This window comes from Eublepharis macularius, chromosome 15 (assembly GCF_028583425.1).
Source record: "Eublepharis macularius isolate TG4126 chromosome 15, MPM_Emac_v1.0, whole genome shotgun sequence".
Taxonomy (NCBI): domain Eukaryota; kingdom Metazoa; phylum Chordata; class Lepidosauria; order Squamata; family Eublepharidae; genus Eublepharis; species Eublepharis macularius.
This window is the reverse complement of record NC_072804.1, coordinates 44,923,945-44,950,140: the sequence shown is the minus strand read 5'-3', so window position 1 is coordinate 44,950,140 and position 26,196 is coordinate 44,923,945. Positions and strand designations below refer to the sequence as shown.

At 47.5% G+C, this 26,196-nt stretch overlaps 2 protein-coding genes across 3 annotated transcripts in view; both read right to left on the bottom strand.

Annotated features, from left to right (window-relative positions):
- Positions 1–6,930: 6,930 nt before the first annotated feature.
- On the bottom strand, positions 6,931–10,526 carry PSENEN (presenilin enhancer, gamma-secretase subunit). Of its 2 annotated transcripts, XM_054999574.1 has the most exons (4): positions 10,456–10,526; positions 10,145–10,270; positions 8,003–8,107; positions 6,931–7,290 (listed from the first exon to the last, which is right to left on the bottom strand). In XM_054999574.1, the coding sequence occupies exons 2-4, from the start codon at positions 10,203–10,205 to the stop codon at positions 7,151–7,153; spliced, it is 306 nt and encodes a 101-aa protein (XP_054855549.1). In that variant the 5' UTR covers positions 10,206–10,270; positions 10,456–10,526; the 3' UTR covers positions 6,931–7,150. The 2 variants fall into 2 exon arrangements, with proteins under 2 accessions (XP_054855549.1, XP_054855548.1); XM_054999573.1 differs by lacking the exon at positions 10,456–10,526 and having other exon boundaries at positions 10,145–10,409.
- Positions 10,527–14,010: 3,484 nt separating this feature from the next.
- The window catches only part of KMT2B (lysine methyltransferase 2B), a 56,065-nt gene continuing 43,879 nt past the window's right edge, over positions 14,011–26,196 (bottom strand). The window contains exons 26-37 of the mRNA XM_054999112.1: positions 25,643–25,803; positions 24,686–24,901; positions 22,108–23,602; positions 21,066–21,161; positions 20,876–20,982; positions 19,410–19,547; positions 19,136–19,210; positions 18,759–18,936; positions 17,353–17,460; positions 15,496–15,579; positions 15,027–15,156; positions 14,011–14,890 (exon numbers count right to left, since the gene is read on the bottom strand). Of these exons, the coding sequence (XP_054855087.1) occupies positions 14,615–14,890; positions 15,027–15,156; positions 15,496–15,579; positions 17,353–17,460; positions 18,759–18,936; positions 19,136–19,210; positions 19,410–19,547; positions 20,876–20,982; positions 21,066–21,161; positions 22,108–23,602; positions 24,686–24,901; positions 25,643–25,803 (3,064 nt within the window). The 3' untranslated portion in view covers positions 14,011–14,614. The remainder of the gene's footprint in view (positions 14,891–15,026; positions 15,157–15,495; positions 15,580–17,352; positions 17,461–18,758; positions 18,937–19,135; positions 19,211–19,409; positions 19,548–20,875; positions 20,983–21,065; positions 21,162–22,107; positions 23,603–24,685; positions 24,902–25,642; positions 25,804–26,196) is intronic.

Below are 26,196 nucleotides of genomic sequence, written 5' to 3'. Positions count from 1 at the left end.
CTGAGCCTAAATAACTACCTTTCTGATAACACCCAGAACTGAACAGGGTGTCACCTAAGTAATTATAAATACTGCATGGGGCAGAAAAGAGAGTAGGACCTTTTTGTCCTCTCCCAAAATGCTAGAATTTAGGGGGGCATCCGATGAAGATGATGGGCTGTAGATTCAGGGTGGGCAAAAGGTTTTAGTGTTTAAGACCGGCAGGACTCTAATCTGGAGAACCGGGTTTGATTCCCCACTCCTCCCCTTGAAGCCAGCTGGGTGACCTTGGGTCAGTCACAGCTCTCTCAGAGCTCTCTCAGCCCCACCCACCTCACAGGGTGATTGTTGTGGGGATAACCACAACATACTTTGTAAATGGCTCTGAGTGGGCGTTAAGTTTGTCCTGAAGGGCACTATATAAATTGAATGTTATTATTATTTCATATATATTCCACCTTTCTCTCCAATGGGGATTCAAAGTGGCTTACATTGTTCTCCTATCCTTACATCTGTCCTCACAACAACCTTGTGAGGTGAGTTAGGCTGACGGATTGTGAATGGCTCGAGGTCACCCAGCAGGCTCTCCCAGATCCTAGTTTGGCACTCTAACTGCTACACCATGCTGCCTAATTCTCTCTTTTCCTAACTCTTCTGCTACACCTATTTCAAGCACCCTTTCAACACAGTCAGGCAAACAAAGGAGTGTTAAAAGGTAGGTGCCCCCCCCCAGCATTCTTTAAATACATACTCAGACATGATGTCAATCCACATTAGCAACTGTTCTTAAGGAACTCAGGGGAGTTTGTGGCTCAGGCTAAAAGGGTGCGTTCTTGAGGATGCCAGCATAGAATACCAAAGCCACACTGAACAAGCTGGATGGAAGAGGTGGAAAATTAAAGCGTCCGGAACAACAAGAAGCCCAAAAGGGGAAGGCAAAGAATTCCCTCCATTTACTGCACACGCACACACAAAATGCAAAGGTTGCAGTTTTGCATCAGGCCAAACAAGATACCTTGTCCCAGCTTGGGTGACTTCCCATTCTATAAGAAGCATATTGAATGGAGCCAGAAAAAGGGTGATGGGGGGCATACATGGGCCCAACTTGGGGTGTTAGTGCCAGCAGCAGAGATAGTAAAACTGGGGAAGGAAAATAAAAGAAGGGGTGTGTGTTACATTGTGGCTGCTTCCGCACACGTTGGATAATCCACTTTCAATACTCTTTAGTGAACATTTGAAACTGATTTTCCATGTGTGGAACAAAAAATCCACTTCTAAAGGATTGCGAAAGTGCATTGAAAGTGCATTATTCAACGTGTGTGGAAATGGTCAGAGTGCCGTCAAGTCACTTCTGACCTATGGCGACCCTATGAATGAAAGACCTCCAAAACATCCTATCATTAACAGACTTGCTCAGATCCTGCAAACTGGAGGATGTGGCTTCTTTTATTGAGTCAAGCCATCTTGTTTTAGGTCTTCCTCTTTTCCTACTGCCTTCAATTTTTCCTAGCATTATTGACTTTTCCAGAGAATCTTGTCTTCTCATAATGATAACCTCGGTTTTGTCACTTTAGCTTCTAGGGAGAATTCAGGCTTGATTTGATCTAGTACCCACTTATTTGTTTTTGGCTGTCCATGGTATCCGCAGAACTCTCCTCCAGCACCACATTTCAAATGAATCAATTTTCTTCCTGCCAGCTTTCTACACTGTCCAACTTTCACATCCATGCATAGTAATGAGAAATATTATAGTTGGGATTATCTTGGTCTTGGTTCCCAATCCCAAAGAGCCGTCTTTATCTTTAAGGATCTTCTCCAGCTCCCTCACAGCTGTTCTTCCAAGTCTCAATCTTCTGATTTCTTCATTGCAGTCTCCCTTTTGGTTGATGATTGAGCCAAGGAATAGAAAATCTTGAACAATTTCAATTTCCTCATTGTCAACTTTAAAATTGTGTAATTCCTCAAGGTAGCAGTCCTGGAATCAATGTGTTGAAAGAGGGAAAAGCAGAATCCGCCATAATAATAGTAACATAATATTCAATTCATATACTGCCCTTCAGGAAACGTAACATCCACTCAGAGAGGTTTACAAAGTATGTTATCATTATTCCCACAACAATCACCCTGTGAGGTGGGTGGGGCTGAGAGAGCTCTGAGGGAGCTGTGGCTGACCCAAGGTCACCCAGCTGGCTTCAAGCAGAGGAGTGGAGAATCAAACCCTGTTTGGAGTCCTGCCAGTCTTTTTTTTTAAAGAATTTTTATTAGTTTTCTCATATAGGAATAGGGGAGGACAAGGGAAAAAGTAGGGACGGAATATCAAATATATATCATAGAGTCTGCTCGAGTTAGAATTCTACTTATCTATGTACTGCCACTCTTAACCACTACACAAAACTGTTCACACCCAGTGGGTTTCACATCTTGAACAGCCATACTGAATTCAACAGGTGCAGCTTTCCCTATCGCATCACCAGACAAGCCTCGCTGATTGATTTCAGCCTATCATGGAGCTGTTAAAAAGCACAGCGCTTCTGCCAAGGAAAAAATATGGTACCATTATTCATAACCAGTGTAGGTTGCCACTATAGTACTGTCCATTCCTTTCCATACCGCACTGGAGAGGGGAGAAATTTGCCCCAGTAGCCTAACCTGTACAGTAGGGCCAAATCAGGGCATAGACTAGGTGTTCCCAAACTTATTCAACTGCCTGTAGGCAGTTTGGAGAACAGGTGGTGGGCACCACAACAAAATAGGATCTACAGGGAAGAGAGGCCAGTCCCAAAATGGCTGTCTTGGGGCTGGGTTCAATTACAAAATTCTGGAAGCTCCCACGGACTTTGAGGAGGTTCCAAGCCAAGCTCCTTCCTCTGATAGAGACAACTGTTTCCAAATGGGTGATCCCTGCAGCCTCCAGGGGATCTTCTGAAACACTCCTGGCTCCAAAGGAGGTGGAGGAGAGCTAAGATTAGCTCCTTGCTTTGGGGAAGAAGCACATGGGAGCCAGTAAACATGTAGACAGGCGCCACGGGCACCATCATGTTGGGGATCTTCTCTGGGTCTGCAACACACTCTGCCTTCTAACCCAAATCACTTTGCCATATATTCAGACCCCAAGGTTCAAACATACAAGACGAATGCGTGCTCTCATCCTTGCTCCTAGCCCCAGCTGTCATCCAGAAGGTTTGCAGGACTTGGCATATAATTTGCTTGTGGGGGGGTGGGGGGCGGGTTGTGCACCATAAAAATAATCTTTTGCTACGTGAGTGGCTAGTTTCCAGAAAGTGACAGAGGAGTGTGTGTGTCTGTGTTGTTGTTTTTTTAAACCTTGGGACAGTAAGTGAAGGCAAGTAGGCTATTTAAAGATAGAAAAGTCAAGCTAATCATGACACCATTACCAGGACCCCCTATTCTGTAGGCTACTTAGAGTCAATTTGCCACTCCTCCAATGGCCCGGCTGGCGTGAATTGCAACTCCCTCCCAATCTTTACTGACTCAAACTACACAGGAGAAAGGGGTAAAACTGGGCATGGCTGCCTCGCATCCACAAAAATGCCTCTTCTGAGACACTTCTGAAGGGTATGAAGAGAATGAACTGCAGCCAACACGTTGGATTTCAATGATTCAAGGCAAGACAATAGGGCTCCCGGCTCCCAAGAAGGAACATTAGCTTCATTGTTTCCTCCAGTGTTTATCCCATCACCTGACAATTCAATTAGCTGACTCAAGGATAAAAAACACACACACCCTCTTCCAGGAAAGTTGCCATCTTCTTTACTTTTGGTCCTGCTCCTGTGCCTTTAATCCAACAAGCAAAAGTTAAAACATTTGCTGCATTACTTTATATCAGGAAATGTCTTATTTATTTAGATCCTGTTTGATTAGCCCAGCATGGTTCAATTCTGCATGTTTGGGCTCCTGGGAAGACCAGGAGGAATAAGTGCAGAAAGCCAAGCGGAATCAGTCTCACTGGAAAATGAAATAACAGTGGTTCCTGGAGAGAGAACCGTATACATTGCAAAGTTTTATTAAAGGTCACAAAAGGAAAGGCAGCTAAAATGTTCAGAAGAGGACATGGGAAGGCAATGCTAACATAAAATACCCCACAAGTTGCATAGACTGTGTGCCCAGAAGTCTGAAAACCCCAGCCTCGGGGTATCAATGTCTTTTTCAAAGTTGCTGCAGTCAATAGGACTTCACAGAGTTAAGTACTTCTAAACTCCATTCACACAAATGCAATCTAAAACCTACCCCGTTTTCTACACTTGTATGTATTAAAAAGAACTGGCTAGAAGCCTCAATCGAGAGTGCTGCAGCCCTGCAGAAAGCAGACAATGCTAGAGGGAAAAATGGGGGGTATGAAATGGAGGGATCCTAACCTGGACAGCCCCGGAAGCCAGATCTTGGAAGCTATGCAGGGTCAGCCTTGGTCAGTGATTGGATGGGAGACCTCCAAAGAAGAGCAGGGTTGCAGAAGCAGGCAATGGCAAACCACCTCTGTTAGTCTCTTGCCATGAAAACTCCACCAGGGGTTGCCATAAGTCAGCTATGACTTGACAGCACTTTCCTCCGCCACCATGAAATGGGGAGTAGGGAAGTATACACTGACTAGGGTACCATTTGGTTACTCAGGGTCCTTTTAAGTAAGCCTTTCCATAACTGCTGGAGAATGCTGGCATGCTGCAAAGGATTCTGAATTCTTTGGGGCATTCACGCTGTGCACGTTAACCTGTCTTAAACTGAATCTATCAATGAGTGATTCCGCACACGTTGGATAATGCACTTCCAATCCTCTTTATAGATCATTTGGAACGGTAACGATTGATAAAGTGCATTGAAAGTGCATTATCCAACGTGTGCGGAATCAGCCAAGGTCTATTCTTGACAGACAGTGGCTTTGTAGGGTCTCAAATCAACTCCTACGTGATTCTTTCAGCAGTGGACTGAACCGAGGACTTTTCGCATGCAAAGCAGATGCTGAACCACTGAGCCATGCCTCCACATGAGACACTGGCCAGGCATGTTAAAACTCTGTCGTCTCATCACATGTACCAAGAACATCGTGTTGAACACAGGAAAGCTTTCGCTCCCTTAAAGACTGAACATGTATTGTTATACCAAGAAGCTAGATGTTTCAAAGTGGTCACTCAAATGGTGGTGGAAAGTGCTATCAAGTCATAGCTCACTTACGGTGACCCCTGCTGGAGTTTTCAAGGCAAGAGGCTAACTGAGGAGTTTTTCCATTGCCTGCCTCTGCATAGCGACCCTGGTCTTCTTTGGAGGTCTCCCATAGATGTGTACTTTTATGAAGCGCAGCCCCAAAGGCCACGTGCTACAAGAGATCAAGACAGGTTAAAGTCACGTTCATGGGCATGCATACAAAGACAGAAGACAAGATCTAGATCTGTGGTGCCTTCAGTTATGCGCACTTCCACTCCGCACATTGTTTTGCTGGCCACATCTTACCTTCCCTCCTATAACTCTGAAGGAGGATGCAGAATTTGGAAGGCATTTTTATACAGGTAATAGGGCTAAATTCCTGACCTGGATAGCCCAGGTGAGCCCGATCTCGTCAGATCTCAGAAACTAAGCAGGGTCGGCCTTGATTAGTAATTGGATGGGAGACCTCCAAGGAAGGCCGGGGTTACAGAGGCAGGCAATGGCAAACCACCTCTATTAGTCTCTTGCCATGAAAATCCCACCAGGGGTCACCATAAGTCAGCTATGACTTCAGGGCACTCTCCACCACCAATAGGGCTATATTATAACAAAACAGTTCAGGAAGGTGCTTCTATAAAGGCAACAGGACTGAGAACTATACCAGTGTGTATAGTACGTCTTCTCCATTTGCTGTATCTATTATCCTACTTCCACTGCTTTCAGATCCCCACCCTGCAATGGAGGCTTGCTGGGTGGCCTTGGGCCAACTACTTTGATTTTATAGACCAGCACAGCATGTGTAGACTCAGGGCAGGGCCTATTAACTTCACGATCAAAGGAAAACGAGCACAAACCTGTGCGTGGCCGTCATTCAGGGGGGAAGAGGGGGCCGGGTGCGGCTCTAAAATATTGTCTTCGCTCAAACCCCTCAGAGCTGTTGACCTGGCAACACTACACAGCGTTGGAGGCTTCCACCCTGATGGTAACAATTCAAAGCCAAACCTGATTCGTGAGCAACTAAATGCAATGCCCATCCTGGGGAAAGGGGTGGGGGGAGGCATAAGGACCTCTCCAATTGGCAGGCCTCTTTCCCCCTAGCATGCCATCACAAAAGATCTTCTTCCTCTGCTAAGAAGTCAGCTTCAGCCTAAGAGATCCCACTTATAAATACCCTCTTGTCCTGCGCCAGCTAAATACTAGTTTGCCATTCCTCTCATCCCATGCAACATTCAGAGCTACTGCTGCTTTAAATAGCTCTGTACAACTCAAATATTTTGGTACCTTGGCCATCAGTTTTGGCCCGGAGAGAGCTCTTTCCCAGAATGTTGCTCCAAGGTGGGAACAGCAGTTCCAGCCCGCCTGTTTGGTAAACTGCTGGCACTTTGTGCAATTCACCCACACACCGCATGCACTTTTCGGAAGCTAGATTGCTGTGCGTCACAAGAGCGTGGCCTGCCTCATGGGCGAAGAGGAAAACCAAGACAGAAGGAATGAAAACCAAGCAGTGAAACAGCAGCAACCTGCAGAGATCGTCCCCCAAAATGCTTCTGCAGTGTTTTGGCAAAGGAGCACCGGATGGGCAGATCCCAGCTCTGCCCACCACTCTCAGCACTTATGGTAACACCCGTTTCCTCAAATAGGCAAGGCCAGTTTTTTAAAGTTCTAGAATGTTCTGGAATTTTCACCACCCTTGTGCAAAGCCCCAGAAGTGTGCCTGTGTAGAGTCCAGGTGTGGAACTCTCCTCCCACTCCTGCCCACCTTTCTCCCAAGTACCACACTGTGAGCAAACCAGAGATGGATAATCCCATATTTATTGACCACTTCTGCAAACGGCCTGTAATTGGGGTACACTGGATGGAGGATCCTGGGAAACATTGAGAGGAGCCTCCCCTCTCCTCAGTTCAGCATGGCACGATGCCACTCTAGTTCCATAGGGAAATCAAGACAACCAATGCCCAGGAAGTCCACTGGAAAAATTGTTAGAAGCTTCCCGATAGCAAGAGAAGGGATTCTTCAGGGGGTACCCAGAGGGATGGTGAAGGAGAGGTAGTCACCCATCTCGCCCCACTGGGCCCGGTGCGTCTGGTAGATGCTGATCCATGTAGTCAGAACGATCACCCAGAAAAGGAGACCCACAGCCGAACGCTGGACATCTGGGAAGAAGAGCAGGTCGGGGCATCAACGAGAGGAGGTCAAGTCCCCCTGAGCCACCCAGGCATAGCCAGCTTCTACCATATAGTGCAGCCAACACATCTAGGTATAGGGTCAATCTTATGCGCTAGTCAAATAGGCGATTCTCATTGTCCCTCACAAAGCCTTCAATGTGGTAGTGGCTGTAGGCCTGGATGGCTTTAGAAGGATGTTTAATAAAGTCATGGGAGGAAAGGTCTGTATGCCATGAAGCTGCCATATACCAGATCAGACCCTTGGAACACCAAAGTCAGCACTGTCTACTCAGACTTGCAGTAGCTCTCCAGGGTCATAGGCAGAGATCATTCACATCACCTATTATCCAAATTTTAAAAAAATGTCAGGGGCTGAACTTGGGCCCTTCTGTATGCTAAGATGTTCCACTGCCCCTCCCCTACACCTATATCCTATAACCTGTATTGACAACTATTAGCTGTGACAGCTAAACAGAACCTCCAAGCTCAGAGGCAGGATGCCAGACTGGGGGTGGCAGGAGAACAACAGGAATGGCTAGGCATTAGCGTCTTCATGTGCCACCTGTGGGCTTCTCAGAAATGCTGGAGGATAGAGACCTTTGATCTGATCTAGCAGGGACTTCCCTCATGCACCCTGCCACATCCCTTTCCCGTAAGTCCCCTCACCACTTTCATGTGTGTACGCAAACACAAAACTCACAGCGCTTGATCTGCAGTTGTTCGGTGTATGCTGGCACCAGAAAGGCCTCTCGGAAAAACCAGAAAACATTCACCAGCCACAGGAAAGGCAGTAGGGCAAAGCCACCTGGAGAGATGGGAGAAAGAAATCACTCGTTGATCACCATGATCACTCGTTGATCACGGTGAAATAAAAGCAGAAGTGTTACACTACCAATATTCTCACACACACACGTATGTTTTCATTGCAACGAAAATTCACAAGCCCTCTACAAACCGGCGAAAGTAGCAAAGTTTAGAGAATAGAATGAATGAATTCTCATCTCCCCTCCCCCCCGTCCCAATGGCACATTTCATTTCACAAATGTATGTTTCCCTTTTCTAACTAGAAAAGAGCTCAACAAAGTTTTAGAACATGGTCAGAGAAAAGGAGATAGTCTCAAAACTCAGAAGATCCATTATTGGTCTACATTCATGATAGTAAGGAATATGCTTTACTTGGTACAGAACATTGCGGCCAGGATGTTGACTGGAACGGGTAGTACGGACTACATCAGTCCAGGCTTGTTCCACCTACACTTGCTCCCAATTAGCTTCTGGGTGCAATTCAAGGTGCTGGTATTGACCTTTAAATCATTACATGGTTTGGGGCAAGCATACTTTAAGTAATGCCTACGCCTGTATGAATCTATCCAACCACTCTGGTCATCTTCGGAGACCTTTCTTTGGGTGCTCCTGCCTTCTGAGGTTACATGGATGGCAATCTGAGAAAGGACCTTCTTGGCCAAGGCACCAAAATTATGGAATTCCCTCCACCGGGAGATCTGTCGGTCTTCCATCATTAACTTCTGCCAGAGGGTGAAGAATTATCTGTTTTGCTTGGTATTTCCCCACTGATCCTCCTTCCTGCATATGTGTTTTAATCACATATGTGTTTTCTTTAATTGTTGCTTTCAATATTTTTATACTATATACAATCAAAAGCTCATTTTAATGTTTTTGATTGCTCACCACCTTGGGGACCCTATGCTGGGTTGAAAGGCAACATAAAAATGTTTTAAATAAATAACATAAATGGCAAAACCGTAAAAACGGTCCACTCAAAATAAGCATGCTGGTGATACAGCGCTCAGATTTGCTACAGCTCTGAAGTGAGAAATGGTGACCAATACTAGCATTTCTTCAGCTCTGTTATTAGACTTTTGCTGGTTCTTCAGCAAAAATCAGTTTGGTGTAGTGGTTAAGAGCGGCAGGACTCTAATCTGGAGAGCCAGGTTTGATTCCCCACTCCTCCGCTTGAAGCCAGCTGGGTGATCCTGGGTCAGTCACAGCTTCTAGGACCTCTCTCAGCCCCACCCACCTCACAGGGTGTTTTGTTGTGGGGATAATAATGACATACTTTGTAAACCGCTCTGAGTGGGCATTAAGTTGTCCTGAAGGGCGGTATATAAATCGAATGTTGTTGTTGTTATTATTGAAAATTGACATATATAGGACCCTATGACATTATTTGCCCAACCTGGATAGCCTAGGGGAGCTTGATCTCAAGAAGCTAAGCAGGGTTGGCCTTGGTTAGTAATTGGATGGGAGACCTCCAATGAAGACCAGGGCTGTAGAGGCAGGCAATGGCAAACCACTTGTTAGTCTCTTGCCTTGAAAATCCAACTAGAGGCTGTCATAAGTCAGCTATGAGGGCACTCTCCACCACTACCACCATGACATTATTTACAGAAATGTCTGTTGCTGTACATATGATCCTACTGGGTAGTTTCTGTGTTGTTTAAATATGTCAGCTTATGCTCTGTTTCAGCATTTCTTTAACACTGTATTGGATTGGTTTTAAAACTTTGCATGTATAGATCCAATCACACTCTTTATTGAAACGACTTTGAAATGGACTGTACTGACTCACACTGTGTAATCCACCCTGAGAGAAAGGTGGACTATGAATAATTAAACAATAAGCAAATTGCAAAGAACATCAAAAAGATGACCCGCTTTCCTTTAACAGGCTAGAGTCCTGTTACCCGGGAGTAAACCTCCACTGAGCTCAGCTACACTGAATTCAGAGTAGACCCAGCCCTGTTAGTGCAGATTTTGAATGTGATGAGTGCAGTTTTAATTACTGCAGCATGCTGCCTCTGGGGCTTTCATAACCACTCACCTAAGTAGTATTTCCTACACAGGTTGAGTTTCTCCTCGTTGGAAACTCGATCCAGGTTCATGGTGGCGGCGCTCCTGCTGCCTTAAGGCCCCCAGAAGTGGGGCAATCAACAGAGAGATGCTGCGGCTGCAGAAGAGGAAGTTAATGTGGACACTGGTGAAGGAGGGAGGCCCAGAGAGAAGCCCCTACCCAGCCCCTCCGGTTTAACACCCGGCCATTCTCAACCCTGTCCAAATATCTGTTCTCCCCCACCCCCACCCCAAACAAAAAAAGGAGCCGCTCTAGGCTTCCTTGCCCCCATAAAAACTCACCCCTCTAGGCTGCTTCTACTTCCTCAAGTGGAGAGCAACATGCAAAGGATTCTGGGACGTGTAGTCTACCCACTTCCCCAAGGGCTTTTGGGAAGTGAGGCTAGGCAGGGCCAGGACCCTTTCGCAAAGTGTGCTGGGAGTTTCTGTCATTGCCGGCCGCGGTAGTTCTTGGGGCTGCGCGTTACATTGTGGGAACAGTGGCTCTCCGACCTGCGTTGCATGGTGGGAGTTGTAGTCACCGGGCTTGCTCTCGCCCTCTCCGTTTACCAGAACGTTTTTTAAAAGGTTGCCAACCTCCAGGTGGCTATGGAGATCCCCCGGAATTACAACTGATCTGCAAACTACAGCGATCACCTCCCATGGAGAAAACTGGGTGTTGTGGAACGGGGACTCTATGGCATTATACCTTGCTGAAGTTCCTACCCTCCCCAAACCTCACCCCCCATCCAAATCTCCAGGAATTTCCCGACCAGGGGTTGGCAACCCTAACATACTCTTCTAGTGCGCTGGGTTTCCTAGCTGGCTATTTACAAAGCTAGGAACAGTGCCTGTGAGCATGAGCAAAGCGCATTTTCCTCACCTTTGGGTAACGGCTTGCTCCAGTTTTAAAATTATTTCTTTACAATTTGAAGAAAGAGCAAGCTAACTTGGGTAAGTGCAGCCAAGCCACACGTCCAACAAGTGTTACAGTTAACTTTTCCTGCAAGGCGAGGCATCGTCAAAGAAATGAATGGCCAGTCCAAATTTGTGTATTTTAAGTGGGATGGATGTGTATCACATACTAGTGTGTTTTTCCCCACCTCATGGCATGTAAGGGAGGGTCTCAGTTGGGTTGAGTTCTCAGTGTAAGTTGGTTGCAGATCTGTGTGTGTGCGTGCTCACAAGTGCTTTTCCCCTTGGGAGCAATAAAGACTCAGGATTGTCTTCTGTATGCTGTCTGGATAACTAAACCTACTCCTGCCCACCCAACCCCAAGGGTTGGATCGGTAGTATGCATTAGGGTCTGTATGCATTGCTAGTGTAAAATGTGTTGAATAAAAACACAGTTCCACAATTTTTGCTGCATTATAACATCTTTTTAAAAGGTGGTTATAATTAAGCCTTTGGCCACTTGCCACAACAAGTCAAAGCAGGGAAATTATTCCCCCAGGAACAGTTAAACAAAGAGGAGTCTTGGTGGCAAAGACTAGCAAGTTTTAAATCTAGCACAAGTTTCCATAGACTAGAGCCAACTTCATCAGATGCATGTAGCAAGTTTTCACTAAATAAATATATATTATACATGCATACCCTGCATGGTTAAGAAAAAATGTAAACAGTAAGGTCAAAAGTCACAAGGTTAGATGTAACTATGTAAAATCCAAATATAAGCAAAAAAATCAGGAAAAGCGTTCACCATAGCAGTAAAACAAAGGAAGTGAAGGCCGAATTCCAAATGGTGATAATTATTCTGAAAATTCCTGTGCCAGGGGAATTTTGGCCAGGGAAGAGGTGGAAGTTGGTATGCTACAGGGCACCAGTAATTATGGAATTTGGTTTAATCAGAAGTTTTACTCAAAATGCACCCTCATTCTCCATATAGAAAGTGTCATGCTACACATTGGAAAGGCTTTTTAAAGCTAGGTGGAATGCTTCAAGTAGTAGCACAGCTTCTCCTTCCTGCCCTCCTTCATCCCTTTTGTCACAGACACACCCTTACATCAAACAGGGAAAGAGGACTATAAACGACAGAGGAGAATCAGGCACTGCCTTGGTTCTTGATTCAGTGGCAAACTGAGAAAGGTAATCTCCAAGTGGCTATCGGGCTACCATCAGTCACCTGCCAGTCTGAGAAATGTCCTGTTCTTAAGATCCCTTCACCATCACAAGTTCTCCTCCTCCTCCCCATTTTATTGAAAAGTTCCAGATGCACTGAAAACATGGTTTACAATTAAAACAGCCACCCATGCCATAAGCATTGCAGAAATGCCCCGCAAAGAGCAAATTTGTCAGGCTGCATCTTCCCGTTGATCCCATGTTCTTTTATGGTTAGCGTCTTTTTCCAGCTGTAGCTCATTGAGGGAATTGGGCTGAGGACTTAGGTGCTTGAAGGACAAAATGGTCTTCAATGAGCAGGGGTCATTTTGTAGAAAAGCTTCAGGAACTCATTAGCATAACTCATTAGCATATGCCACGCCCCTTGCCATCACTGGAAGTGTATCATTAGCATAACTGGTTTGCATATGCCACACCCCCTGACATCACCTATCCTGGTTGTTTTGGACCCAATCCTGGCCATTCAGGGCCGAAATTGGGCCAAAATGGGGGAAAGGGGCTGAAAATGGCCAAAAAGAGGCCCCAAATGGTCAGGATCAGGCCGTTGCTGAGTGGGAGAGTGATCCACCACCCATCAGAGGCCCAATCTAGGCCATTTCAGGACCAATCCTGGCTGTTTCCGCCTCAATCCTGGCCACGATGGGCCCAAAGTGGCTGAAAATCAGGTGGGCGGGGCCACCTGACATGTGACCTCTTTGGAGAACTACCAGAACTGTATTCCTGTGCGTTCCCCCCTCAAAATGAGCCCTGCCAATGAGAAAGTCTTTATCCATTGCTTGGAGAAGAATGGAGGAGAGCCAGGGTGGTGCATGCCACCCTGCCCAACTAGGATCTGGGATGTGCAGGTTCAAATCCCCAGCTCTGCCATGGAAGCTTGCTGGGTGATCTTGGGCCAGTTACACTCAGCCTAATCTAGTACACAGAGTTGTGAGGACAGAATAGAGAGCGAGGATAGAATGGAGAACGATATAAGCCATTTCAAGTATCCACCGGAGAAAATAGAATAAAAATAAAATAAAAATAAGTAGCATATCTCCAAAACATGTAAATGAACGCAAACTCTAGTATGTTCAGTGACTTCAGCTCAGAAAGACAATACAGTTTTGTTTGAAACAGAGCAAACAATACTGATTTTAGGACAAGAGAAACTTGATTTCCTTTTCTGAGACAGACCGGTTTAATTCAATTGAACAAACCCTTTCTCTGCAGTCCAGAACGAACAGAAAATTAAAAATTAATGTGCCTTCAAGAAGGTACAACAGATATAATGGAGCCAGAAGAAAAGGCCAAGCTTTCCTGTTTTCTTAATTTTCACTAAAGCTGCAGTCCTGTGCGTGCTTGAGAGCATGTACCTTTAGACTATGTGGGCCTGACTTCAGAAGAAGCATGAAGAACTGACGCTATGACTAGCCAGGCATGGTTTTGTTTTAATGAGGATATGGTTTTACTAATGTCACCAGTCACCATGAGACCGATGATCAACATTATCTTAAATAAACGTGTAGCCTAAATTCATGAACAACACTCGGAAGCACACCATTGTATCTTCATAATGGAAGTTAAAAGAGGTGAGCCAACTTAGTCCCTGTGTATTTTGGAATCAACTCCTAAGAACATAAATTCCTAGGAAAATAGCTCTCCGGTTAGGGAGTTTCTTCTCTTTCTCTCCCATTGTGTGTGCAGACACACACGTTCCTCCTCTTCAGGCCGAAATAAGCGCAATGGATCTCAGACTCGTGTCAAAATTGCGTTTTATTTAAAATTATACCAACAAGAATCCAACCCTTTCCCGTCTGAGTTGACTGAGCATCTTAAATAAAAAAGTGCATAGAAAATAAACAGGTTTAGAAATTTGTACAAATATTTACATCCTCCTGGGTTTGATGGTTGTTTTTTTTTTCATTTAAACAGAGAATCTAAGCAAGGGGAAGGGGGAAATTCACAAAATTTAAAAGTACAAAATTAAAGAAAATGCTGTTCTCACCCCACAAGGGAAAAATAATAATAATAATTAGGATTTATGAAGCAGATGGGCACAAATAAGGGGTCAGGGACACCCTTCTAGACTTGTCCCATATCTCTGCCTGCCATAATTTCAAGCCACAGATTCAAAGCGACTGGGCTGTTGCCTTGACAACAGCCTCCTTTTCAGACACAAAACGGGCATCGCTGATGCTCTTGGAGATGAATCGTCTCCATGCCTCAAGGGATGAGCCAGTGCTGCAGCAGCTCACTTGGATCGGTCCAGCGGGGTCCGGTCCCCTCTTCTCCTTTCCTCTCCCTTGGGCATGCCCCACCCTCCTCAGCAGACACTAGAGAAGGGCTGCAGCTGGGAAATGAGTCCTTAATTGAGAAAGCGGCGGCATCGCTTGGCCCCGCAGTTGCAAGGCAGTTTGCTGCCAGCATCCTCAATGGGGAACTTGTAGTCATAGGTTAACTCCTCTCCGCGGAAGATGCGCCGCAAGGCGAAGATGACAATGTGCTTCTGGCCCTCCACGTGAATGACACGCGAATAGCAGTTGGGCTCGCAGGAGTGGTTGATGAAGCGGGCGGCGTTGCCATGCATCGTGGCGTCCACCACATCGAAGTCATCGATGCGGAACATGTAGCATCCAATGCCCTGGTGAGAGGGGAAAGCTCGCAGATTCAGAGAACTTGCCTGCTCCAGCTGCCAACTTACCAGCCCCCTCCCTCTGTTCCGTCAAATTTTGTCCCCCTCCCGGGTTTGGCTTCTTTCCAAGCAGCCTGCCTGTTACCTTGCTGTCGTAGTATTTCTCCCGCTTGTCCGTGAGCACTGAACGGATGACTATGCCCGAGTACTCTATCACCATCTCACCGGCATCAATGTTTCGCTTGCAAAACAGACCCCGGCCATGGATGGCTGACCTGGAAGGGGGAGGAAGAGGAACGCTGTGGCACGTCAAATGGCAAAAATGGAAAGTAAGTTCCGCGACACCTTAAAAAAAAGACTTCACAAAAGTTTATTTCTGAAATAAATTACAACTAATGTGCCACTGATTGTTGGTTCGAGTTTGCTTCTACAACAGGCTAACTCGGCTACCCCTCTAGAAATGGGTTAGTTTAAAAGGATAAGAATTAATGAGGCAGGTCAAAAAGTAAGTTTGGCAACCATTCCTTTAAAAAAGGCCAGGTAGGAAATTGCCCTCTTGCAGAGGAGACCAGAGCTGCGGATTCACACAAGCAGCTGCCGGTTCAGGACATTACCTGTACACGCCCACAGCTTCCTTGGAAGTTTTCTTCAAGTGCCGAAATCGCATGGCCATAGGTAGCTCCAAGCTAGTGGCTCGCCTGAAAGAAGAAGAGGCCAGACTAGATAAAGAAACTAGTACCAGGGGGTAGGTTTGTGACTGGTGGGTTTGACTAAGAGACATTTCAAAAGGAAGTTCTGGTTTTAGGGTCTACAGTGGACAGATTAAAGAACTGTAAAGAACATGATGGCAAGAAGTATTCTAGTTATTCGACTCATGGTTAGAACAGTATTTATATAGTTACCTTACTTTTCTCCCAATGGGGAGCCGAAGTGGCTTACAACTTTCGCTCCTTCATTTTATTCTTCCAACAACCCTGTCAGGTAGGTTAGGCTCAGAGTGTGTGACTGGCCCAAGGTCGCCCAACCAACTTCCATGGCATAGGAGGGGGATTCGAACCTGCCTCTCCCTGATCCAGTGCTCCTAGTCTGGCACTCTAACCACTATGCTGGTCTGCAAATTCTCTTTGCTTGATCCAATTCTGGGCTACCCGCTGGCAGGCTTCAGGATGTACAAAAAGATCCGTGTATGCTGGGGTTTCTTGGGAGATAAAAAAGCCAATATTGTGGACCTGGAAAGCAGCCAATCCCCCTTTCAATACCAATTAGGTAACATAAATGGATGTAATAATCTCTGAAGAAAATTTTTCTATAAAAGAGGATTGTGAGGAAAAGCAGGGCTTTTTTTCAGGGGGAACACGGTGTAACGGAGTTCCGGAACCTCTTGAAAATGGTCACATGGCTGGTGGCCCCGCCCCCTGATCTCCAGACAGAGGGGAGTTTAGATTGCCCTCCGTGCTGCCAAGTGGCGCAGAGGGCAATCTCAACTCCTCTCTGTCTGGAGATCAGGGGGCGGGGCCACCAGCCATGTGACCATTTTCTCTGAGGGCAACCCACTGAGTTCCACCACCTCTTTTTCCCCAGAATAAAAGCCCCGAGGAAAAGTAAGCACTTTCCAAGAAGACCAAGCCTCTTTTCTGGTGTTTAAGGGTTAGTTTCTGAATCCGCTAGTATTGTATTGTAATGGCTCCTTTAATTTGTGAAATCTAGGCTATAGGGTGTATTATACAACTTTTATTTCCTCTCTGTTTAAGTGTATAATCCAGTTTTATTGCACTATTCGTTGTATGGATTATATTGGTCTTTATAACTGTAATGCTCCTAGAGACTCAGAGAAAGGCAGGTGATAAATGCATTAAATAATAAACTACATATAAACATATCAAATAAATTTTAAAAACCTTATTCTCTGTTTTCTCCTCTCCATTTTCTTTTTATGTAAAAATACATATATATCAACAACATAAACAAGCAAAAAACCCCACCCTACACGGTTTCCTGAATTTCCATCATGTGTAGCCAGGCACACACCAGTCGGAACAAAAAAGGATGGGGGAAAATGATGCTAGAATGGGCACTCATCTGTTTCCTTATAAAAGTTTATGCGATATTAAAAGCTGGTGTTTTTACTTCAGTGGCCCACTGTGCAGGCCAGGAAAGCACTTTTTGATAATCATGTGGGCTCTCCTTCCAGATCAGAAGAGGCTCTGCAACAGGACTCCAGTGTAGATGGTAGTTCAAAAGATTATAGGGACCTTTGGCAGTCGAGGCTCTCTGAATCCCGGGGCCAACTGGTGGCAGATCAGAGGACCTTGATTTCCTTGCAACAGGAAGCATGGCTCACTTCCTGTTAACTGCAAGTCACCCAATCAGAAGCCTTTCCGGTACTCTTTTTTTTGCACGCTGTCCCCATCTCCATTATGCACAGATGGCAGGGGGACGCTCTCTGACTTCAGAATGGCACGGCCTCTTACCTAGTGGATTTGAGCTGCACTTCATCCTCCTCTTCATCATAGGGGCCACCCTCTGGAAGCACACGATGCTGGGATGCCAGGAAGTTGAACATGTCAAAGGTGCATTTCCTGGCGAATGGGGGGGGGGAGGATTGATCCATTTTAGTGCACAGCATGATTTTCCTACCCATCTCCTCCTGCCCCAATGTGCGTTTTGTTCATCAAGCAATCAACTCAATGAAGAATGTGTAAAATGGAATTGTTCAGGAGGATGCTTTTACAAAGAGACAAGGGCTATAGCTTATGGCATTTACTGTATGCATTATCTTGTTTTTATTGCATTGTTTTCTAATTTACGAAATACAGTTTCTGCATTGCGTATATATCACACTTTATACATATATTACACTGTTTTCTAACTTTGTGCCCCAACCTTATTGCATGGTTTATTATAGAATCATAGGGTTGGAAGGTACCTCTAGGATCATCTAGTCCAACCGCCTGCACAATGTAGGAAATTCAGTTACCTCCCACTCCCACACACACCTAGGGACCCTTACTGCATGCCCAGAAGATGGCAAAACATCGTCAGGATCCCTACCCAAACTGGCCTGGAGAAAATTGCTTCCTGACCCTAAAGTGATGCTTGGCACTACCCTGGGCATATAAGAAGGGGCTGCAAGAACTAAGCACTGATGTAACCCTTCCTGCCTTCCCTCTCATGACCTGCCCAGGTTCACAGAATCAGCATTGCTGTCAGACGGCCATCTAGCCTCTGCTTAAAAACCTCCTAAGAAGGAGAGCCCACCACCTCCCGAGGAAGCCTGTTCCACTGAGGGACCACTCTATCAGGAAGTTCTTCCTAATGTTTAACCGGAAACTCCTTTGATTTCATTTCAACCCATCTGGTCCGATCTTCAAGGGCAGCGGAAAACAACTCCACACTATCCTCTATTTGACAGCCCTTCAAGTACTTGAAGATGGTTATCATATCATCTCTCAGTCATCTCTCCAGGCTAAACATACCGAACTCCTTCAACCTTTCCTCAGTCTCCAGACCCCTCACCATCTTCATTGCCCTCCACTGGGCATGTTCCAGCTTGTTCATTATGTGTGTTACACTGTTCCTATTGCATTGCTTTAAATTCTGTAATCTGCCTTAAGTCTTGATGAGAAAGGTGGATTACATAAATAAATAAATCAAGAACACCTTTCCTAGCTCAATGCTTTGCAGATTGGGGTGCAATTTTGGTTCCAGGACACTCTCCATTATTTCTAACCCAGAGGCACCTGGGCCTTGGGAGAGGAACAGGATTATACTTACCTTTAATTGATGTTCATCAACTGCCTGCACAGTACCCATGTGGGACTGCACTGTGACCACGATGATGAACCCACAGTTACAGAGACCACCTGGGAAAGCTCACCTTACGTAGACTTCGACCCGGGCACAGCCGTGAGGGTTCAAAGGCAGTTCCTCTTCCTCGCCTTCATGCTGGTGGTACCGGAACTTGTACTTATGGCAGGCCTTGGCGCCATGCAGCTGCTCCACCAGGAAGATGACAGCATCATGGTGCATGCCCAGCATCCGCACTCCGTTCATGCCTGCCACAAGAGCGGGCACCCTGAGCCTTGTCCCAGTTGCAAGGTAAATCCAGGCCCACCCCAGAGCCTGGGAATATAATCCAGAGAGCCCCTGACAAGCTTCAGTATCACCTTCCGGCCTTGCAGTTCCATGCTATCGTCTGCCACTAGGTAAGTGGAGGGGGGGCTGGTTAGGCAAAGAGCAAGGGGCCCCCCTTACCTGCAAAGGACAGGTGCTTGAGCCTGGCATTGGTTCGAGCTTCCTGCACCTTCTCAATCACTGCTTTCCAGGCACCTTAATAGAGAAAGGGCAACAGGTGATTCTTCGTGGAAGAATCAAACATCTGACCTTAGATTAGGAGAAATGCAATCTGGCAAAGGAGACTGGCAAGGTTTCTCTAAGCCCAGCACAGCATAACTGCAGCTGGTACTCAAAGGCAAAAAAGCAGAGCAAGTATTGGTAGAGCGTAGCCGAAAGAGGACTGCCATCTCACCCTCAATGCTGTCGGCCTGCACGTTCAAACCATCCTCGTTGGTGATCTCGAAGCGCAGGTGGGGCTGTGTCTTGCGGGGCACCTCGTTCTCTTTGTCTTCCTGGTTCAGGTTGTCCTCGTCCGAGCTGGAAAGGCCCACTGAGGGCACAAAGAAGCAAGGCTTTCAGTGATGCTGCAATGGCTGCAAGAATGGGGCTGGTAAGGGTGAGCAGATTCTGCACCCCCCGCCAGCAGAATTGAGCTGCCATGCATGATAGCCCAAGCTGAGAAAGGAAGGAGAAATTGAAAAAGGAAAGCCCAACGATCTTAGGTGCCAACTGAAACGCTGGGGAAAGAACCTTCATCACAGTAGCCACCACTCACAAGGAACTTTGCCCCAAGGAATTCGATCTGAGGGGCTTGAGCAGCGTTCTTAACGGAGGTCACTGTCTTGGGGCCTGGCTCTTGCTTAACTTGTCTGGTTCTCTGATCAGCACAAAGCACACAGATGACCCACCAGACTGAAAGAACGCTTGCATGTAGAATTAGGAGAGGGAGAGAGAGGAGAGGGAGAGAGAGACTCTCTCTCAAAGGAGGGGCAGCTGGTCGCTGCCCCTCCCACGGTCTGGTTAAAAAAATGCCTAAGTCTTTATGGCCTTGGCCCAGCATACCTACGGGACTGCCTCCCTCTCTATGTTCCTCCACGGCAGTTTTGCTCATCTGAACAGGGTCTCTTGCAGGTGCCAGCCTGCACATGGGTGAAATCAACAGCAGCCCATACTCGGGCTCTCTCTGTGGTGGCCCCTACCCTGTGGAAGGGTCTGCCTGAGGAGGTCAGGAGAGCCCCCACTCTCCCAGCTTTCCGTAAATGATGCAAAACTGAATTATTCAAAAAGGCTTTTTACTTAGGAGGACAGTATTGTAGGGAGGGGGTCTCAGTTGCTTTGCTAATGAGTTAGAGAACACAGACTTCACCACTATGTCACCTTATATATTATCTGTTGCTTTAAATATGTACGCCTATATACTATCTGTGCTTCACATTGTCTAATGTCAGTCCTAGAAGTGATTATGGTCTGTTTCAGCAATCCTTCAACTCTGTATTGGATCCTTACTAATGCTATGTCTTTGTAAAATCCTATGACATTGTTTATGGAAATGTCCTTGACACTGTATAGAAATGTCCTTGATACTGATTGTACTAATCTCACCCTATGTAATCCACCTTGCGTCTCAGTGAGAAAGGCGGAGTATAAATGACATAATAAATAAAATAAATCTACATGTAGGCACATATCTTCCAAACTTTTAGAGGGAGGGAAAGCGAGAAAATTTTAATGCTAGGGGTATGTGTACCAGAGGAGAGGCGTTAACAGGAACTGAGGATGGGCGGTTTATAAATCGAAATAATAAAAAAAATAAAAACTAGCCTCCCTGCTGCCACACCAACCAGCCAACCTCCCAGTACAAGAGGGAGATTCTTGTACCTGCGTATCTGTGCCAGATGGGTTCCAGCAGTGGTTCCTGGCTTTGCTCTGGTGTTCCGGAACGAGAGCGCAAGGCTGCCAAGGAAGGGGAGTGTTCCATCGGGGATCTACAGGGAGAAGGAGAGACAGGAGCGGTTAGGCTCTCCGGGTGGAAAAGGCTGGGCTCCCGTTGTCTCAATATCACACTCACAGATCATCCTTGCCAGCAGCACCGTCCTCCTCTTTCGGCGCATCCAGGTCGAGGACACCCTTTGCCGAGGGGGTCTTCATCCGTACCCTCCCAATGCTGCAAGGCAAATGGGCCATATATCAAAAAACAATGCTCTCATCAAGGCCACATGGAAGGAGCTCAAAGGAGCAAGCAGAAAGCTCGCCAGAAGAGGATGCCAGCCGGGAAGCAAATCAGAAGGAAGCATGGAGTGACAACCCCGGTCTTACTACAGGATTGGCTACAACAATAATAGCCAATTCAGAGAGTTAGAGGAGACTCATAAGGGGAGTTTCGCTGCCCTCTCCTCTCACTTTCGTCTCATGCAAAGAAGAGTTTAGAGTTTTTGCACTGCCCATTTTAAACAGAGGTTTACGGATGAAGAAAGGCACCATGGGAAGGAAAAGCCATGGTGCCTTCAGTCACAGAAAAAACATACACGGCACTTCCGTGGGGACGGCTCAGTGGGAGCCCGTGAGCTGGGAGGGGCTGCTCATCTGAGGAGCTTATCACAGAACCTTAGTTCTACCATCCCCATTAATGACAAAGACTGTCTATAAAGAACTGAGGCTGAAAGAATTAAAGTGCAGACTCATCCTGAAGAATAACACAGACAAATCAGTGATGTCTATTGGCTGGGCCAACAGGAAGTCGTGCTAGGTGTTCTGGACTCCCAGGTCTAGCTACCTCACCCTTCCCTCCAGACAAGGACCTTGACATGACTATCTTAACTTCATAGGCATGGGTACACCACCACCTTTGTGCTATTCCCCGCCCCGCCCCCGGCTCTTCTGTGGACTGTTACTGTTTTATATATGTGCCAGTGTGCACATGCACACATACATGTATGTAGACAAGGCATCTGAGAAGGCATGCTTCCCCGCCCCTGCCTTTGCTGAATTTCCTCAGCCAGGGCACTGCAACAATACTCAGGTCACTAGTTCTAATTCAAGTTTGTTGGAAACAAATAACTATGATAAAACAGCTACTGGACAACACATGTTTGTTGCAGAGTGTTACATACCTAGAGCCCACTGTACTGCCAGAGAGACAGTTGTTAACCAAATGCCCATGAGTCCCTGCAGGCAACACCGGCGACGGCTCTTCTTCGTTGACTCCATCCACCTTCACCTTCTTGGGGGGCATGTTTCCAACAAAGGTGGAGACTCTCTTGACCCGGATAGCTGGGCGGGGGCTAGGCAAGGACACCAAGCCTGGAAGGCTGAGCACCCCTGGATTCATGGCCACAGGCTGCAAGAGGCAAGTCTGAGGAAGCCCCAATGCCAACTGCCCTCCGGCAGCCTGAGGCGCTGTGCCCATCACATTCATCATGGGCACCATGCTGAGCACTGGACCCCGGATGGTCCAGGTGGGAACAGGGCTTGGAGCAAGGCTTAGGGGTGCCCGTAAAATGACCGTGTTAAGGCTGGGGGCGGGCGCAGGCTGGACTGGAGGAGCAGGGTTTGGTCTGGCCTTGCAGCTGGAGGCCTGCTCCCCGTCTTGAGCATTGAGCACACCTTCTTCACCCTGCATTTTCATGCACACCTGCCCCAGCTTGTTCACCAGGATGATTCTGGAGCCAGGTGTTTGCCCCTCAGAGCCCAGCACCTTTACTTCGGGGCCACCGGGCACTTGGGCGCAGCTGAGCATTAAGGTTGGGGTCGGATCTGGAGCAGGGCTCGGGTGGGTTGATTCGGTGCCATTAAGACTGGCGGAGGTAGGGGGTGGTGGTGGCGGAGATGTCCGATTGGGGCAAATGGGCAGCGGGGCCTTGCTTTCAGGAGCCTCCAAGTTCTTTAGCACGAAGTCCACAATGTCAGAAGGCAGGTCCTCTGGAGCAGGAGCGGGGCCAGCCAGCTCCCTCTCAACGCTTGCTTCCCCCTGCTTGCCCTTGGTGGACGAGTGCCCCCCTGTAGCATCCGCCTCGCTGTCCGTGCCGTCGTCTATCCCATCTAGCTGGTGAATATGGGGAAGGGGCAGGTCCAGAGGGTATGTGGGCAGGGGAGGTTCTCGCGTCACCACCGTACGCGGGAAGCGGAAGTAGCGCTCGGCCTCTCCTTCCTCCTCGCTCTCCGCATCACCCAGCCCGTCCAGCTGAGGCAGCCCCAGGTTGGGCGAGGGGCACGTCCGTGGGACACCCAGTTCCTCTTCCTGAAAGGGCTCGTCCAAAAGACTGTCATCGAATTCCAAGTCGGAGACGTTGAGCTCAAAAGCCAGCTCTGGTGGCACGGCTGGGGGCGAGGGAGGGGGTGAGGTAGGTGTGGGCCGCTGCCCGTCAGAGGTAGACGTGTGCTTAAAGCCGCTCCCAGCCGGGGGGTCATCCGGGAGAGGCGGCATTGCCCTGAGAGTGGTGCTGGGGGGACTAGTCCTGTTTGCAGTGGCTTGTGGTGGGAGGGAAGACCAGCGGGTGCGGGGGGCGCCGCTAGGTGACAAGGGGCTGAGGCGCTGGGTGCGGCGCGGAGTAGGGAAGTCTGGGTCACCCACCGTCAGGATAGGATGAGACATGGATGACGCGCTCCCTGAAGGAAGGAAAAAAAGGAATGATCTGTCAAAGGGATCTTTTAAATTCAATGGGATCTTTTAAAATGGGTATACCAATTCCTAATTCTATTGTCGAAGTTTACAACCCCTCCCTCCAATTATTTCACACAGAACCTGCTGCAAGTGAATAGCTTCACATCCCATTAACCTCTCCTCCCTCCCAAACCCTTCTAACGGTCAATGGGGGCTTTCCCCCAGTCATAAGCTCACTATACAAATTCATCCATATCCCACCTTTCTTCCATTATGCTACTAACAGCCAGCATGGCACAGTGGTTGAGGTTTCGGATTAGGATCTGGGAGATGTGGGTTCTAACCCCCACTCTATGATGGAAGCTCACTGGTTGACCTTGGGCGAGTCACACACATTCTTAGCCTAACCTACTTCGCAGGGCTGTTTGTGAGGATAGAACAGCAGCGTGGAGGTGAGCTATGTAAATTACTTTGAGTTCCCATTGGGGAGAAAAATTAGCATAAATTAAATAAGAAAACAAATACAGAGTGTTCCCAAGAGATTTCCCGTCTAAACTGCGGAAATGAAGAAATGAAAGGACAAATGGAAGAAGACTTTCCCACACCCTGGGATCCCATCTACAAATGGATGACAACTAATTTATATATATATATAAATAAAACTCTGAATTCTGTTGTATCATACACACACACACACACACACATAAATTAAAAAAAAAAGAGTTCCCGTCTAGGAACGGACTAGACCACAACTTGTTATACTTCCATATGGTTGCTGCACTATGTGCCTTCAAGACTCTACCCTGAGATGAGGACCCTCAGCACACTGGTCAGCCAGAACAACAGAGGGCCTCTTGGAGAAGGGAATGCAGAGTGGATGGGCTAAAGACCCAACCCCATTCTTTCCAACACTTATATTACCAGTGTGACCCGTTAAGAGTCCCATTGCTATAGCTTCTTCTCTCTCCCTTTTGGCCCCATTTTGCTTCTGGAGTTGGGTCAACTGTGAGGAACAGGTAGTAGCCTGAGGCCCCCAGTTGCCAACTTTATTTTAGGCTCCCTGCCTACTGTGCAGAACAGGTACTCACCAGGAGAGGGCAGTGGGCGGGATGACACCCCACTTATCGGCCGCCGAGTGGGGGAGTAGTTGGGCACTTTGATGCGAGCTCCGGAGAGGGGTTTGGGCTTGGCGGCAACAGGCTCTGGGGGTGGCAGAGGCCCTGGGTTCTGTGCGGGGGAGTGACGCTCCAGTGGTGGCAAGGGAGGGGCCACATCCTGAAGGTGTTTTTCTCCAAGGTTAGCATCTGAAACAGAGTCCCCAAGCCGTCAAGAGACAGAAGATGGCAGCGACAGAAGACACAGAACCCTGTAATACTTGCCCCGGACAGGTGTTTTGTATCAAGCAGAGTCATTCCCTAGGCTTGGAGCGGCAGTGATCTGAGAAAGCAGAGCATTTACAAGCCTTTTCTGACCACAAGGGCCACCGGGCAAAAGGGCAGCTAGGAGACAGCTGTGCAACTGACCCCCAAGACTAAAATTAAGCAGAACTGTGACTTACAGAGATCACACGAATTCAGCACATGCACACTCCTACTAGTTTAAATCTTGCATACTTTGTTCTGCTGCAAGGAGGGGCCGAGCAGGACCCGGAAGCCACACCCCCTGATCAATGCAAAGGCTGCTCCCACCCCAGATTTAGAGCTTCACCCAGCACTGCTCACTTTTGCAATCACGAGGGCAAGATATGCACATAGGAACGGCTGTGATGTCGTACAGTGGTTAAATTCTTTATGGGACACACTGTGCCTTGAATCTGGGCGTGCCCAGTAGGCTACCTGCCTGAAAGACTGGCTGTTTGCCTGGAGAAAGTAGCTAGCTTAAGTCCAGCCCTTAAAGGCTTGCCGATCTCTCATCGCAAGGCCAGCAGGCTCCAAAGAGACACACAAGAGGAGTGAAAGGAGCCAAACCCACCGCCCCACATGGGACTCATCAGGGCAAGCTTATCTGAGAACAGGGCCCAGTTCAAATACCCAGTCCAGGCTGACCTGCAGGGGTTGCTGGGCTGTGCACAATAGTGTGATTCTCCTCCTGCACCCCCGATGCATCCGGCTCCTCCTGGTTCAGCTTTGGCCGGTATTCCAGCACCCGGCACTTGTACCAACACCGCTTGCGAGCATCCATGGTGCTCCAATAAACCCGGGAACACCTGGGACACAGGAAGAAGGCAAAGCAAATGGTAAACTGTTGATACTTGTTTGCCGAAAAGAGAGGATCCTGCAGCTCCAGAGAGAGGCCACTTTTCAAACTTCTATCACTTGCACCAATGTATTTAAGCAGCGGGTCCAAGCAAAGCCCCAAATTATCCTAGGTAAGCCTCGAGGCTTTGGGTGCTTCTTTTTGCCAGACGGCAACTGCACAGGCCTTTCCCAGTGAGCCAACATTCGTAGCCGGAGGGGGAAAAACAGAAATGTCCAGGAAAAGATTTCAGGAGGTGGGTGAAGAGGGAGCATCTTTGCACATCATCTTATAGCCAAGCGCTGTCGTAATACTGCCCCAACCTGCGAATGTCTTACACAAAGGAGTGGCAACAGACATTGTG

Excerpts from the sequence above, each read along its gene's own strand:
- PSENEN (XM_054999574.1), bottom strand. The coding sequence starts at position 10,205 with ATGAACCTGGATCGAGTTTCCAACGAGGAGAAACTCAACCTGTGTAGG. Across the intron at positions 8,108-10,144 it reads GTGTAGGAAATACTACTTAG|GTGGCTTTGCCCTACTGCCT; the intron begins GTGAGTGGTTAT and ends CCATCTCTCCAG. Across the intron at positions 7,291-8,002 it reads ACAACTGCAGATCAAGCGCT|ATGTCCAGCGTTCGGCTGTG; the intron begins GTGAGTTTTGTG and ends TCTTCTTCCCAG.